The sequence below is a fragment of the Saccopteryx bilineata genome, chromosome 1 (assembly GCF_036850765.1).
Source record: "Saccopteryx bilineata isolate mSacBil1 chromosome 1, mSacBil1_pri_phased_curated, whole genome shotgun sequence".
NCBI lineage: Eukaryota > Metazoa > Chordata > Mammalia > Chiroptera > Emballonuridae > Saccopteryx > Saccopteryx bilineata.
The window spans coordinates 244,154,047-244,169,442 of record NC_089490.1 but is presented as its reverse complement, the minus strand read 5'-3'; the positions used below and the strand labels follow the sequence as shown (position 1 = coordinate 244,169,442).

At 44.7% G+C, this 15,396-nt stretch overlaps 1 protein-coding gene across 5 annotated transcripts in view; it reads right to left on the bottom strand.

Moving 5' to 3' along the window:
* OSMR (oncostatin M receptor) overlaps positions 1–15,396 on the bottom strand; it is a 46,929-nt gene that overhangs the window by 7,411 nt on the left and 24,122 nt on the right. For 4 of the 5 annotated variants that reach the window (XM_066240141.1, XM_066240149.1, XM_066240154.1 and 1 more), the window contains 9 exons: positions 15,177–15,306; positions 14,470–14,621; positions 11,891–12,030; positions 11,465–11,615; positions 8,231–8,307; positions 5,994–6,216; positions 4,043–4,222; positions 3,234–3,338; positions 1,021–1,194 (listed from right to left, as the gene is read on the bottom strand). In XM_066240141.1, coding sequence (XP_066096238.1) covers positions 1,021–1,194; positions 3,234–3,338; positions 4,043–4,222; positions 5,994–6,216; positions 8,231–8,307; positions 11,465–11,615; positions 11,891–12,030; positions 14,470–14,621; positions 15,177–15,306 — 1,332 coding nt within the window. Of the gene's footprint in view, positions 1–1,020; positions 1,195–3,233; positions 3,339–4,042; positions 4,223–5,993; positions 6,217–8,230; positions 8,308–11,055; positions 11,188–11,464; positions 11,616–11,890; positions 12,031–14,469; positions 14,622–15,176; positions 15,307–15,396 lie in introns of those variants that run through there. The other variant, XM_066240170.1, reaches the window with a different exon arrangement.

The window sequence follows — 15,396 nt, the reverse complement described above, 5'->3', positions numbered from 1 at the left end:
AAGGTGAAGAAATTAAAGCAAAACCCTCCCATATGTATATATTATATATATATTATATATCATATATTATACATTATGTATATTATATCATATATGTATATTACATATATATGTAATATAATATAATATATATATATATATATATATATCACAGGCACAGACAACAGTGTGGTGACAGCCAGAGGGAAAGGGGTTGGGGTAGGTGGAGCTGGGCAAAGGAGGGTAATACGGCACCGCAGAGACCTTGCTTGGGGTGATGGGCACACGATGCAGTGGGCAGACGGTGTTTCATTGAATGGCATGCTTAAAACCTGTATGGTTTTGTGAAGTAATGTCACCCCAATAAATTCAATAAAAAAGTAAAATAAATAAATCGAATACCTGTACTGGGAATAATACATTTCATAGACACAGAACAAAGTGATGGCTGCTGCCAAAGGGGAGGGGGTGGGGGGCTGGCAATAAAGGTGACAGACTGAGAAGTACAGATGGGTGATTACAAGAGTCAGGGGATGTAAAGGACAGGGTAGGGAACATAGTCAACGATGGTGTAATCGCTAAGTATGTGTCGGGCTGTACTTGAGTAATCGGGGACCACCTCATAAATTTCTTAAGTGTCTAACCACAATGCTGTACACCGGAAACTAATATAAAATAATACTGAATATCAACTGTAATTGAAAAAAATTTTAACTACATTGTAATGAATAACCCTTAACAGGTCAAAGGAAGAGAGAAAAAGAGGTTAACGAGGAAGTTTCCTAAGTAGCTGGCTTTCTTTGGGAGATGTGGGTCTTGAAGTGCTTCTAAAAGTACCAGGCCACATGGTTTTCTAAGTAAATTAAAATACCGCCCCCCACCACCTTGTCCACCCACCCATTTGTTTAAGAACCCCGTCTGACCATGAAAGCATGCGGGAGTAGAGCCCAGCCTGAACACGGTCGCAGATGGCAGCTGGTGTCATGATTTCAAATAATGAGATCTTAAAAGGGGTGAACAATCAAAAAAAAAAAATGTTACCTGAAAGAAAAGCCTTGTTGAATCCTGGGTGGCACTGCTTGGCCTTGTATCTCAGGTAGACGTGGTACCCTCGGATGAAACCGGGTTGGGAGTCCGTAGAGTAATCTTTCCAGTTCAGAGTGAAGGACTGGGCTGTCTGGTTACTTATGGACACACGCGGGTTGTCTGATGGTGCTAGGAAAGGGTGTTGGGGTAGGAAAAGAGGTGAGACCTGGAAATAGCCTATGAGCACACACGTAAACTAAAAGCAGAACCACGTCTACCCCTGGAGGCTGGAGTTGCTGGGGACCAGTTAGGGAGTAGATCTTTTTCTCTAGAAAATGTACCGTAATTTTTGCTCCAATAAGACGCACCTGACCATAAGACACACCTAGGGTTTTAAGGAGGAAAATAAGAAAAAAAAAATCTGAACCAAATGGTTTGTTAAAATATTTAATAAAACATAGTATTTTTCGCTCCATAAGACGCACGGGCATTTCCCCCTCTACTTTTGGGGGGAGGAAAGTGCATCTTATGGAGTGAAAACTGTGGTTTGCCTTTGACATAGTTCGGGAGAGCTGGGACGCTGCCGAGCCATCCGGTTTGTGCAAGCCGTGCTCTCACAGATGAAGAAGTGCGTTCCCAGCGAGACTCAACAGCTCACACGAGGTCACACAGCAAAAACAGAGAGAGTAAAGGCTTTCTTAGAATTCCTTCTGTTCCTGAATTCTAAATAACAGTTGACCCTTGAACAACATGGGTTTGAATTGTGTGCATCTACATATATGAAGATTTGTTTCAGCAGATACACAGTCAGGCCTCCGTATCCCTGGGCTTCTCACCTGCAGATTCCCAACCCAAAATTGAAAAATACTGTTTTTGATTCATGGTGGTTGAACCCACAGAGGTAGAGCGCTGACTGTACGTACTGTTTTACATCAGTTTGTAAGGGACTGGAGCCTCTATGGATTTTGGTATCTGCAGGGATCCTGGAACAAATCTCCTGTGGAGACTCTGGAATGACTCTAGTTAAGTTTTGGGGAAGTCAAAAGTTTCACATGAAGTTTTGACTGGATGGGGCTTGGGACCCTGACCCTTGGGTTGTTCGAGGGTCAACTGTAGTGTTGAGAGGAGACCTGACCAGAAAGTGGACTGAAGCAGAGGCAAGGGGAGGAGGGAAGGTTATGTTCAAAGAGATCGAGGCGGATTTGAACTCCAGTTCCCACAATGAAATAACAAAAAGTTACCCAAGTGTCACTGCAAACATCCGGGAGCCTCATTCTGAGCCTGTTTCATCCCCTACTCTTGTGCACACTAAGTCACCAACACACCAACACCTCCTGCCTGTCTCCGACAGCTGTGACCCAGCGAAGAGCCCCCACCGGAGAGCTGCCCTGGCCAGTGCAGGGCCATCGAGGGCCCAGGCGCCGGCTTCCAGTGGTGCGAGACCCGGCTGCCACGAAGGTGAGTGACCACCACGTGGGAGGATCGAGACCCCCTCCCTTGCCCATGGAGTCCCGGTAATGCTGCCAGGTACGATTTCACAAGATGTATCAAAAGTCCTAAACATTGTAAGGGATGGGAAACTAAGAAGTTCAGCCCTTTTGAGTGATGTACTCTACCTCTAGGACTTCACTTAAAACCCATAGATCATGGATATGGACACAGATGGAGCTCAGATAACAAAGATCAGATAGGACTCAAAGAGATTGGGGCACAGAAAAATGGGAGATTGAACCTTTGGGACTGGATGACTCACCGAAGGTGAATTTTATAGTTTTTAGCTGACAACACCAATCTTAAATGTCCAAAGCAAGTGACCTGACTTAAACAACAAGGCACTGCGCAGTCATGAGAGTGACTTAGGGAACTAACATTGAGTGACAGGCTGCACTGCAGAGAGTAAGATCCCATGTGTATTTAGATCAGTGTGTCTGTGCAGGGCGAGGCGTGCCTGGATAGACATGAAATAGTAGCTCTGGGTGTCTGCCTTTGGGTGGTAAAATTAGCAATAATTTTGTCGCCTTTTGCATACACTGTATAACTTGTGTTCACTGAAAATGTTTTATGATAGTATGATTAAAAAGATAATCTTTTAAAAACCCAGTTACCAGCATAAATAGGACACTGAATATTAGGAATGGTGTTGAAATGGTGCTAGACCCAAAGCTAGGAGTCTGGATTGTTCTGGGCCTGTCACACTGCCCTGGACACACTGCTCGCTGTCAACTTACGCCATTCCTTGGAGTATCCTGTTTTTCTCTCCAATAATTGAGCCATTCTTTCTGGAGAAATTCCATAAATTTTGAAATAGTATCGGACCCCTGGTCTAAAAGCATCTAAAGAAAAAAAAAAGTCAACATATTTACAATAATAACCCAGAGTGACATTCTCTTTATTTCTGAAAAGGAAAGGAAGGAAAACTGAATTTGTGTTCCGTTAATAATTTCCTTCTCGGGGTTGCTGCCCTTCATCTCGACCATCTTCCCTCCTTCTGTTGGGCCTTGGAGTCCTCCATTGCCCCTGACGATGTCTGTGGGGTCTGTGCTCTATGTCATCCCCCAGAAGAAAGGTTCCCAGACACGCCCTTATTTATTCACATGCATCAAACTGGATGCAGAAGTCAGCCGGACAGGAAACCATTACCCACTCTCCTTTGACTCCAAATCCCTCTCCAGTGATGAGCCTTCTCTCTGCTCATGAAAGCCACGTGTCTGGAAGGCTTCGTTTCCGTACAAGTCTTTGCTTGTGTAAAAGCTCTCTGGACAACTGTTAGAATGCCCTGCTGCTCTTCATGTGAGACCACTGACTTAGAGGGACACATTCACGAAACCCTACCCCAGTCTTAGGTCCAGATACTCTCTGTCAAAGTAGATTCAAGATCAAATCTCAAGCCACATTCCTTAAGAAATATGAAATCCTAACACTGATGCTGGCTTGGTAATTTCAAAATTCTGAGTTTATCACAGAGCACCTTGGAGACGACCCAGACATCCTCGTTGAAAGAACTGCAAGGTGGACGGACATGGCAGGTTCCTCTTACCTGAGCTGATGACTGTGCTTGTGGTGTTGGGGCCCAGCTTCTTCCACTGGAGGTCACAGGGTAAGTCCCAGGGACGGTCACACCAGGCCACAACATAGCCGATGACATCTCCAGATGGGGGTTTCCAAGACAGATTAATTCCATCCTTTGTACCCTGAACTCTTCCTTCTTCAACCTCTTCTGTGCATGACAAATAGGGCAATGTTTAGATTTCATTAATCAAACATTTTGTAAAAGTTTCTAAAGAAGACAATAAGGTTGAATGACAGTGTTTACAAGCCTAGGACTTTAGTCACTACAGAGGTGGGATGTTTTCATTGTTTCTTCCTGCCTCTGCCTTCCCAGCGAATGTTCACACTGCCCTTCAGATGCACCTTGCCCTGACCTCCTGAGACCCCACCGGACTGTGGAAGCCTTGTGCTGCTACGTGTCCTAGGGCACTGAAGGACGATGCTGCAGCAGCACCCAAAGGGATGTGTGGCCCTAGGCATGAGGCCAGGGTTCCCAAGAAGGCCTCTATGTGTCCTACCTGCATGGCTTCCCTCTCTGGCTTCATCAAAGAAGCAAATCCCTTTCACATCCATGTGACATTTTTCACTTTGCTTATTCACACTAAAATTTCAGCCTGACCTTAGAATTGTAACTCTTATCAAGCTGCTTAAGAATTGCAGAAACGTTTTGAGGAGTGGAAGCAGAGGTGAATATTGGCTTTACCTCCCTGGTCCGTCTCACAGCATATCTGGGGCTCTAGCCCCCTGTGATCACCCCAGGGGCTGGACAGAGCCTCACAGAGGCGGGGGGATGGGGTCTGAGGTCGCGGGACAGGAACTGACGGTCAGAACTTACAGAAGGAGAAGAGCCCAACTCCACATGGTGCTCGGCAGGCTTTGGGAGGAGCCTCACAGGATGCCATCTCTCCTTCACTTCTTAGCCCCCCACCCCACCCCAGGGTGAACGAAATGTCTGTTCTGCTCCTAATGACAAAAGAATATCATCCATTTTCTTTTCTAATTCTGTTCTTCACAAGCAAAGGTATGTCAACTGCTTAGTTTTTCTTCTGTACCACAATCCTAATATCTTTTTCTTACTTGGCATAATGCATAGTTCAACAAAATGAAGGCAAAACAAAACACCAGCACCCTCCAATCTAGCCCACTCAACCCCGACTGAAGCCCAACATGAATGACAGGTATAATACCACTCGACATAACCCCATAAGCAGGGTCTGAAAAATGTGGTAGCCATAACTGAAGGGTGACACTATTGGTAGATTCATGAATGACCTTAGGATGCCAACTGTGTTGTGTTCAAATGCGCATTCTCTCATTTGTGTCACTGTGGGGCTTTGATGGACCCAGCCCCTTTTCTCAGCTTCCCCAAGACGGAAACGAATGTCACTACTGAGTGTACATGGAAGGCCATTTTGCCTCATTTGCTCTTTATGGGCGAAGGGATTAGCCCGTTCCCATGCTTTGTTCTACAGCTGGGCAAAGGCCGTCTCGAGAGATGAAACTTTCTCCTCATGATCTCTGGAAGTGTTCATGGGCCCCTGACACATGCCAAAGACTGAGAAAATATTTCTACAATATAAAAGATGCGGCTCATATTTCTTAAGCCACAAATCATGTTCACGCCAACTCCAACTCTCAGTTAAGACTGTTCATTGGTGTTGCATTGATTTGAGTAAACTGGACAAAATTTCCCAGGTTGTTGCAGAGTCGTCAGGGCAGAAATGTCCAGAGCAATGGCTGAAATCTCATCCTTTCTTCGCGCACAGAGGAGGATGGGTCCAGAAAACCCTCTGATACACCCGGACCACAAGAAAATTGGAAACAGTGTTTGGGAGCTCTCTTTGTCTCCCCAAGTTAGTGTCTTTCCAATTTATCTATCTCTACCTAATAGCATCATCAACATTTTCCTAGAGAATAACACAAAGCAAAGCATAACTCACTGTTCTCAAGGTCCCCAGAGATGCCAATCACAGAAGCAGGAGACGTGCCCACACTGTTATTAGCCGTGACGTGGATGTGGTGAGGACAGCGGTCCAGGGTCAGTGTGGTGCCGTTGGCCGGAGCACGGATGGAAGAGAGCTCTACACTGGATGGCTCGTCTTGATTTTCTGTTACTACGTTATAGAACAGAATCTTTCCACCAGCATGCGATTTTGATAGTGGCTGAAAAATTAATATTGATAATCATTTCAAAATGGGCTTTCATCTGAAAGGGGTTTGCACGATTACTTTTTCACCTTTTCTGTCCCTCAAATGCCTTGTGTGCACGCACACACACTCACACACACGCGCACACAGCCTGGACTGTCAACAGATTCAATGTATAACAAGGGAGGAGCCATGCATGAACCCTAGCAGAGGACCCAATTTCTGCCTTCACACCCTTCCGTCTGTGCACCCTCAATGCCCAGAGCCCATGGTCCTTCTTCTAGAAGATTCTCCAGGTTGCAGAGAATTCCCTGCTTGCATGGTCTCAAGCCCAGTCCCAGGGCCTATCCCTCAGGCCCACCCTCTGAAGGACAGACGGTGCCCCCTGGGCCTGAGAACAGGCTGGGGGAAAAGGCTGTTTGCTTGGGGAGTGGACAGAACATGGACACAGAGACTGGTGTCCACATGTGTACACACAGGACTCCTGGCAGAGAAGGCCAGAGTGGAGGTGGGGGGCAGTGGGTGGGTTGTGGTCAGGGGTCAGCTCTCCCAGCACAACCATGTTTTGATATCAAAAGCCGAGGACTCGAGAGTTCTGAACACACACCTGGCCTTCCAGGTTGCCATGAAGACATGGTCAAGGTCAAAGGACACCATAGAGTTTATATTACAGTTGTTTAGTTTGACTCATAACTTTTAAACAGAATTACTGTGACTATTCAAAGAATCATAACTTAAATATGGTTATAAATACGTGCTTCTCCAGTTACACTCATGAGACAGTTTAGGGATAACTCTGGACTCCATCATGACTAAAAGAACCCCATCCTACAGGCTGGACTATGACTCCTTGCTGTCAGTAAAATTCCATAGTTGAAATGACCTAACCACGGCCTTAAAGGGAAGAATGTACACAATAACTTCCTTTCTTAACATCATGTTCTGAGAAATAGTTGTTTTATCCATTAAATGGTAACTAGAATATTTGCACAAACATTATTTGACAGGCCCTTTGGGTGGTCCACTGACCATGGAAAACATCTTGTGACTCCTCTAGGATCAACCGTGGCCAGATGATGATCCAGGGACACATGACCTCGTCATCATTCCCAAGCTCTGCACCCACCCCGAGGTGGGTGGGTGCAGAGCTATATACACCATCCACAAGGACCCCTCAGGGAGCTCGACCTCTCGTTTCTGGGTGACTCTCTTGGGCACAAGCTCTTTTCAATAAACTCTATCTGCTTGATCTTGCACTGAGTTCAGTGCTCATTCTATGACAGTGAGACTCAGGAACCCGGCATTCAAAATCTGATAACTCTTTTTTTTTTTTCCTTTTTTTTTTTTTTCGTATTTTTCTGAAGCTGGAAACGGAGAGAGACAGTCAGACAGACTCCCGCATGCGCCCGACCGGGATCCACCCGGCACGCCCACCAGGGGCGATGCTCTGCCCACCAGGGGGCGATGCTCTGCCCCCGCCGGGACCTCGCTCTGCCGCAACCAGAGCCACTCTAGTGCCTAGGGCAGAGGCCAAGGAGCCATCCCCAGCGCCTGGGCCATCTTTGCTCCAGTGGAGCCTTGGCTGCGGGAGGGGAAGAGAGAGACAGAGAGGAAGGAGGGTAGGGGAGTGGAGAAGCAAATGGGCGCTTCTCCTATGTGCCCTGGCCGGGAATCGAACCCTGGTCCCCCGCACGCCAGGCCGATGCTCTACCGCTGAGCCAACCGGCCAGGGCCAAAAATCTGATAACTCTTGTGCCCTTGGCCCTGCAAAAGTTAGAGAGGGACCTGGTAGAAGTTACAGAGATGCAGGTTCTGACCATGAGAACTGGCCATGCGTGCAGTGGGCTGTGCAAACGTTAGCCCTGTGGATATGGACTGGGTGTCTCGCCTCCACTGGGTGAGACATTCTGCTGCATTGGGGTACAGTCCCTTCCTAAGATCCCTAAGTAGGAAGACTGCACCAAAACCCAGTTCATTTCCCGGTGAATGGCAGGGCCAATAAACATCTTTTTGAATCTGTGCATTTTACCTTCCAGAATAAAGTTACATTACAAGATCCCAGCATTGACTTCACTGTTCTCCAAACATCAGGAGCCTTGTGGGGAGCTGAAATTAACCAAGAAAAGGTCTTGGATCACCATAGGTACGCAGAACAACACTACATTCCAACTTCTAATTTGGTCAACGAAGTGATGACGAATATCCCTGAAGCTTGCTTCTCACTTTCTCATCCTTTGTGACTTTTCTACCCGTTTATCCACAGCCACACTGTTCACGGCTCATTTGGTGCACATAGTAGGTACTTTACCAATGGTCTGCTGCATCGGAACAGGACATCAGACTGACAGCCCTTTATTAACATCAAGCCTCAGACCTCCTGGAAGCCACCAAAGAATTTGGGGATCATTTTTTGTCAGACCAATTCCTGGGGGTTATTTAGGTAAACTTCCCACTTTTTAAATTTCTAGGTGTAGCAGACCATTGCCACTTGCTTGGCCATCTAAAAAGGTGGCAGTGGAGGCGCTCACACGGAGACCTCAAGGCGGGCTGCACCCTTCCAGCTCAGGATTTCACGTTGGCGGACCCTTCGCTGGAGTCGCAGCCTGGGAATCCTTCCATTTCCCCGCTGCTGGGAAGGCTACCCCCCCCCTCCCGCCTGGCCACCTGCCTGTGAACACTCGGGGCATCCCCTGCACTGCTCCCCATCATGCCTCTCACCACGCTGCTGTAAAAGAGGTTGCACTCTTGTCTTTCTCGACAGGAAACTGTAGGGCAAGTGACTTGTGATTTGATTCAAAACATCTCTATGCAAGAATTGTTTTTTGGAACATAATACAAAGATTTAGTTCTGTGTTCTAAAAGTAAAGAGTTTACTGTCTCCGACCACTGAAACTTCAGTACGTCCTTTGTTCTTTCAGATACATTCTCCTAAACTTAAAGGCAACTGTATATTTTCAAGTCGGCTGAAGCAGGTTTCAGTTTGCTAAAGGAGCCAACCGAGGGGGCAGCATTAATCTGATGGGAACACTCGGCCACGGTACGGGACCCCACAGTCAGTGCAAAGTCCTCAGCTGGTTTAAAAAATCAGGCTTTGTAAGAAGAGACTGTGGTAGCACTGTTAGTAAGGCTCTCCATTCATGCCACGGTGTCATGCAACTGTGTCACCAGGTTTGCACGTAAGTGTGATTAGACTGCATACCCACACCGAGGTTTCCAGCATTGGCTCAACTGTTATCAGAGGTTAACAAACAAAGTATAAATTCGCCATCAGTAGATTTGTCTAATTTCTTGTCATCATCAAAAGCTAAGCTAAGTATTATTTTCAGGTGTGTCAGACTATAAAAGAAACACAATTTACCAAACACTCTATTATCCTTTTGTCACTTTCCTTTTGCACATCCATTTAATTATAATGTTGGAATGAATTTGCAGAAGAAAAAAAAAAGAAAAGCCAAAGCAAAGCAGAATTATTCAAGTAGAAATTCTTTAAGACAACACAACTGAGGAAAATGGCCTATTATTCTCAGCAACAGGGCTCTGTGCAGCAGGGGACCCGTGAGGAAGCCACACACCTAGGGGCGTGGGCAGGGTGGGCAGGAACACCCGGGAAGCTAGGAGGCCGCTGAGCTGACTAGTGACCAGCTCCACGTGTAGCTTCTGATGCAATGCCACCCCCCGGCCCCGAGCCACTGCTTTAACCTGGTCCTCCTCAGGTGGACAGGAAGAGCTCTGCCAGCCAACACGCACGAAAAGTAGCTGGGACTTGAAATAAGATCTCAAGGCTATAATAACAACAGCGAGAGACAGAACCTGCAGAATCTAGCTCTGGGTAAGGTGGGGTCTGCAGTCAGACGGCCTGGCTGTGTGCCACATCACAGCCCAGCCCTTTATGGGCTGGGGAGTGACATGCCTTATCCTCTGTGCCTCAACGTCCTCGTCTATAAAGTGGGGCTACTAGTAGTGCCTACTGCCTATTGTGAGGATCAGAGAGAAAAAAACTGTTAGCGCTTTGAGCTATGGCTGACACATACTACAGACTCAATAAATGTCAGCTATTATTATTATAATTATTGTTAGGCAAGTCTCTTCAATCTATGGGCCCAAGATGCTTCATCAGTAAATGGGGCAAGGGTAATACTTCATTATCTTGAGGTAGGGTTGGGCCATCTCATCTGCTGAAGCCTGCTTGAGCTCTAAGACATAATCACTTGGGAGAAAACTTCTCTGTTCTGCCAAGATCGAAGGAATGACTCCCAAATGCATCTCAGAGAGGGCTCCCAGTTTGCTGTCCCTGAACAAAGGACTTATGGATAGTAATTAGGTTTCCAAATAACATTACATTTTCAAACTTGGCCTAACGTTGCTTTGCATGAGATCAATGGTTTCATTGGCATGGACACTATGTTGGTCCCCAGTCCTGAACTAAAAGTCTACACTAACTTATACAGCCCCAAATCCAGCAACACCAGCAGCTTGGAAATCACTCTGACAAATCAAAAGATCAGAGAGAAAATATAGAATAAAGATAACACTGACAGCAAATGTGTGAAGTGGATTCTGCCCACTCACATCTCATCAGCTGTTTAGTTCAGTTTTTTTTCTTTAAAATTTTGAAAGATAGCACCCAACTTCTTTTGTAATATTTTCCCCTTAGCTTTTGGTGCAACCAAGAGCTCTTAGAGAAGCTAACCCATATCCCATGAATCAGTTTAGATCAGTGGTGGGATTCAAATAATTAACAACCAGTTCTCTGCCTTAATGACCATTTTAAGTATAAAAAAAGATATACCAAAAAGTAGTTTATTATTTCATGCATTTAATACATAAGAACAATAAAAGAGGTATACAAAACTAGATTGTTATAAGAAAGACCTTTAAAATATTAATGAAAAAATATTAATAGCTGACAAAGAAGCAATAAAATTGTTATTTAAGATATTTCCACATTGCTTCTTGATTGGCATCCTCGCTTGCAATTTTTTTCACCTGTGGACGGAATGAACATGACTATGGGTGTTTAGAATACGCTGTTGCGCAGATGAACATTAAAAAAGAGTAAGGAATGTCAATGTGTGATTTCCACACCGGATGGCTGTCCAGGCACCCACCTTAGAGAGAACCCTGATTGCAAGTGCCATTTTAACAACCAGTTCGCCCAACTCAACAAAAAATTAGGTATCGGTTCTGCTGGACTGGGGCGAACTGGCTGAATCCCAACACTGGTTTAGATCCTTGAGTTAAACGTCAGGAAATCTGAACATACCAGTTTCGAGGGTGCTGAAGTTTCGGCCAGACCATTCACTCCATTTCCAGAAGTGGTTGGCAACAGCGCAGCGGATGCGGGCCAGATACTCTGTCACAGGCTCCAGGTCACTGAAGGAGAGCTGACCAGGTGCCTCGGTGGAAATATCGCTCTGGTTGATGAAAAAGGTGGAAAGAAGTGTTGGTGAGCACACTCCATCTCACCAGGGTGGGGTGAGGCTAGTTCTTCTTTGGAAAGGAAGAGTCCTAAGATCCCGTTCCTAACTCGAAAAATCTATGAAGAATTTCACGGACCTTTTTCAACCTTTAAAACCCACATCATTTGAACCCATCCAGGAATAAGAGTCTAGAGAGATTTTATTCCTCAGTCTCTCTGTTCAGGACATAAAGAGATTTTTGAAAATACAATATTAATCAGGGTCCTTACTTGTATCAGTTTTCCTTCTCCATGGAGTTCAACCTGACACAAAAACTTGAAATGATCCCCAATGGGGTGGGCCATCCAAGTCACGGTGGCATTTGTGGCACCTCTACTTTCAAGCTCTACGTTAAAGACACTTGGATGAACTGGGGAAAAAAAAAAGAAAACAAAGTAAAATATTTAAGCATAGATCCAACAGACTGGTAAATAATCAGTTCATTTCCTTATTTATTCAATAAATTTTTTTTGTTTGTTTATTTTTGAGAAAATGTCAGAGAAAACCAGACTTGCAGCTAGGATAGACTAAGCCTTTCTTTCTCATAAATTATACTAGAAACTCTGAACAAAATTCAAAAAGAAACTACTTTGAGGACTCTTAAAATTAAACGGGCAGATTGTGGAGCGGTATCTGCACTTGGAGAAGTGGCCCACGGGGAGAATATAACAGAACCCAGAGTCTAACCAAAATGAGAGACCAGAATTAGAATTATTACTGAACTGACATTAAACTGACCTTTTTTTTTTTTTTTTTTGTCCCTCCTAATACTTGGGATAGTAGTGGGAGTGAGTGATAGGATGGGGTAACTGAAAAAGTCCCAGATTTCTGGCTGGAGAAAAAATAAAGGAGAGTTCCGGAAAAGCGAAAAGTACCAGGGAGATCAGAAGAAGTAGGAGATTGGGAAGGTGAATCCATAATGTTTATGAACTCCTGTGCTCACCTCACAGCTGTGTACATGTTGATCTGATCTTAATCATGGTACCAAGGTGCTTTGAGAACCCAGCTAACAGACCACTGTCCGGCTCCCAGACTGTCCACTGGGTGGCACTAACACAGATCTAGAAAGCACTGGAAAGGCTTTTAAAACAGAACTGATACTGAAACTACAGCTCACAAAAGGTGAGTTGAAATTTGCAGCTTAACCCTCATCAGATCAATGGTCTACTGAAACAAAACTGCCCATGTCCCCATAGGATCTAAATGCCCAGAGTCTCACAACAAAATATCCAAAATGTCCAGAATAAAATCCAAAATGTCTCAACATATAAAGAACCAAGAAAAACTCAGCTCAAATGGAAAAAGACGATAAATGTCAACAAGGTGACACAGATGTTGGAATCATCTGTCAAAGACTTTAAAACACCTATTATAAAATGTTCTAACAAATAAACATGAATATTTTCAAAACAATTGGAAAATACAAAGTCTCAAGAAAGAGATAGAAGGATAAAAAGGACAAAATAAATTTTAGACTGGAAAAGACAATAAAAGAAGTAGAGAACTCACTGGGTAAGATGAATAGAACAGAGATGACAGGGGAAAGAGTGAACTTGAGTGAGAATCAATAGAATTTATCCAATCTGAACAATAGGGAGGGAGCTATCTAAGAAATGAACAATACCTCATGGAAATGTGGGATAATAGCTAAAGCTCTCATTATTAGAGTCCTAGAAAGAAGGAGAACAAGTGTTGTGCTGAAGAAATGATAGCCATAAACTCTCCAAACCTGGTGAAAAACATAAATTTACAAATTCAAGAAGCTCAAGATAAAACCTTAAGTAGTATAAAACTAAAAAAAAAAAAAATTGTTTCCCAGATGTATAATAATCAAGATCTTGAAGACAGATCAATGAAAATTACCCAATCTGAAGACCAGAGAAGAAAAAGTGACTTTAAAAAGGGAAGATGAGAGGCCCTGGCTGGTTGGCTCAGCGGTAGAGCGTCGGCCTAGCGTGCGGAGGACCCGGGTTCGATTCCCGGCCAGGGCACACAGGAGAAGCGCCCATTTGCTTCTCCACCCCTCCGCGGCGCTTTCCTCTCTGTCTCTCTCTTCCCCTCCCGCAGCCAAGGCTCCATTGGAGCAAAGATGGCCCGGGCGCTGGGGATGGCTCTGTGGCCTCTGCCTCAGGCGCTAGAGTGGCTCTGGTCGCAACATGGCGACGCCCAGGATGGGCAGAGCATCGCCCCCTGGTGGGCAGAGCGTCGCCCCTGGTGGGCGTGCCGGGTGGATCCCGGTCGGGCGCATGCGGGAGTCTGTCTGACTGTCTCTCCCTGTTTCCAGCTTCAGAAAAAAAAAAAAAAAATGAAATAAAAAAAAAAAAAGGGAAGATGAGAAAGAAAATAACTGAAAAAAAAAATGAGGAGAGCCTCAAGAACCCTAAATAATAAAAAAGTATGGATAACATCAAGAAATAAGTGCAAAGAACTACTTGAATAAATTTGGTTACCTACATAAAGTTACATATTCAAGGGAAAAAATGTTAAGCGGGGTTCTTCAGGCTGAAGAAAAATGACATGAAAGGGAACAGGATTGGGGGCTATGGGGTGGGGGCTGAAATAAGTTATTGTCACTGTTCTAGTTGTGAAGTTGAGCAGTCAGCTCTTGGGGTGCTCATTACATTATCGAAACGAACAAAGGACAGGGGCCATGGGCCCCACATGCATACACAAAGAGAGATGTGGTGGAAGCAGGAGTTATATGTTGGAACTTTCACACAGGATGCGAACTAGGCAAAATCCTGCAGTGCACCCACTTGGTCGCCCAGTGTGTCAAACACAGACACAATCACAACAATTCTAGTCTCACCTCGATGAGCCAGGTTAAAAAGAATGCTGACATATCTCTTCCTGAAGGAGTTTTCAGCCATGAGTGTGAAGTTATATGTTTCCTGTGAATCTTGAGATACTTGCCAATTACACCAGTTTCTGTGTTTACAAATTTTCTTTTTCCCAGAAAATCTTAAAAACGGAAAAACAATTCCACGGTTTTACACTTTTGTCAACACAGATGTGCTTCCCTGTCCCCCTCGGGGACGCCCAGTGGCTTTAAAATTACGTTCCATGCAAGAGCATCCATCCGTCACCTACAAACACCAATAATAAAAGTACTGCTTCAGCAAGTTTGATTTATGTGGCTCAATATGGAGCAATGAGTCACTGACTCCTCTTTGTGGGTGGTAAGAACTCTTCCTGATTTATTTTGGATGGCCTGAAAAAGGAATGAGGTAGACTCAGATGAAACTACTGTTTAGAAAGATGGAAAAAGTATTTTCACATCAAGATGAACCATTAATGGTCCGTCTTCTCATTTTTATGCTGCATTTTCCTTTAATGAAACTCAGGTAGAAAGTACTGTGTGCACTTGTGACCAGCTAAAGATCTCCTAATATTGGCAGGTGGTTTAAAAATATTTGTTCCCATTTTCTGCAACATCTAAATGTGGCTTTTGTTATGTTGCCACGCACATCTCAAACAAGGAAGAATATGCCAACCATGTAGGCAGAGCTAACTTACGATTCGGATAAAGTGTAGGTTGGGGGAGGATGTCTGAGCAGGTCAACGTCATTTCCGGGATCCCAAGTACAGTTCAAAGTCTTCAAGTCCCATGTTTCACAAGAAAAGCTCTTGGGCTCCTCAAGTACTTCTGTCCATACAAAGAAAATAAAATAAAGGCCTAGTGAAATAAAAAACAAATAAAATGGGAAGATCTGCATGGAGTCTGAGGTCACAGAGT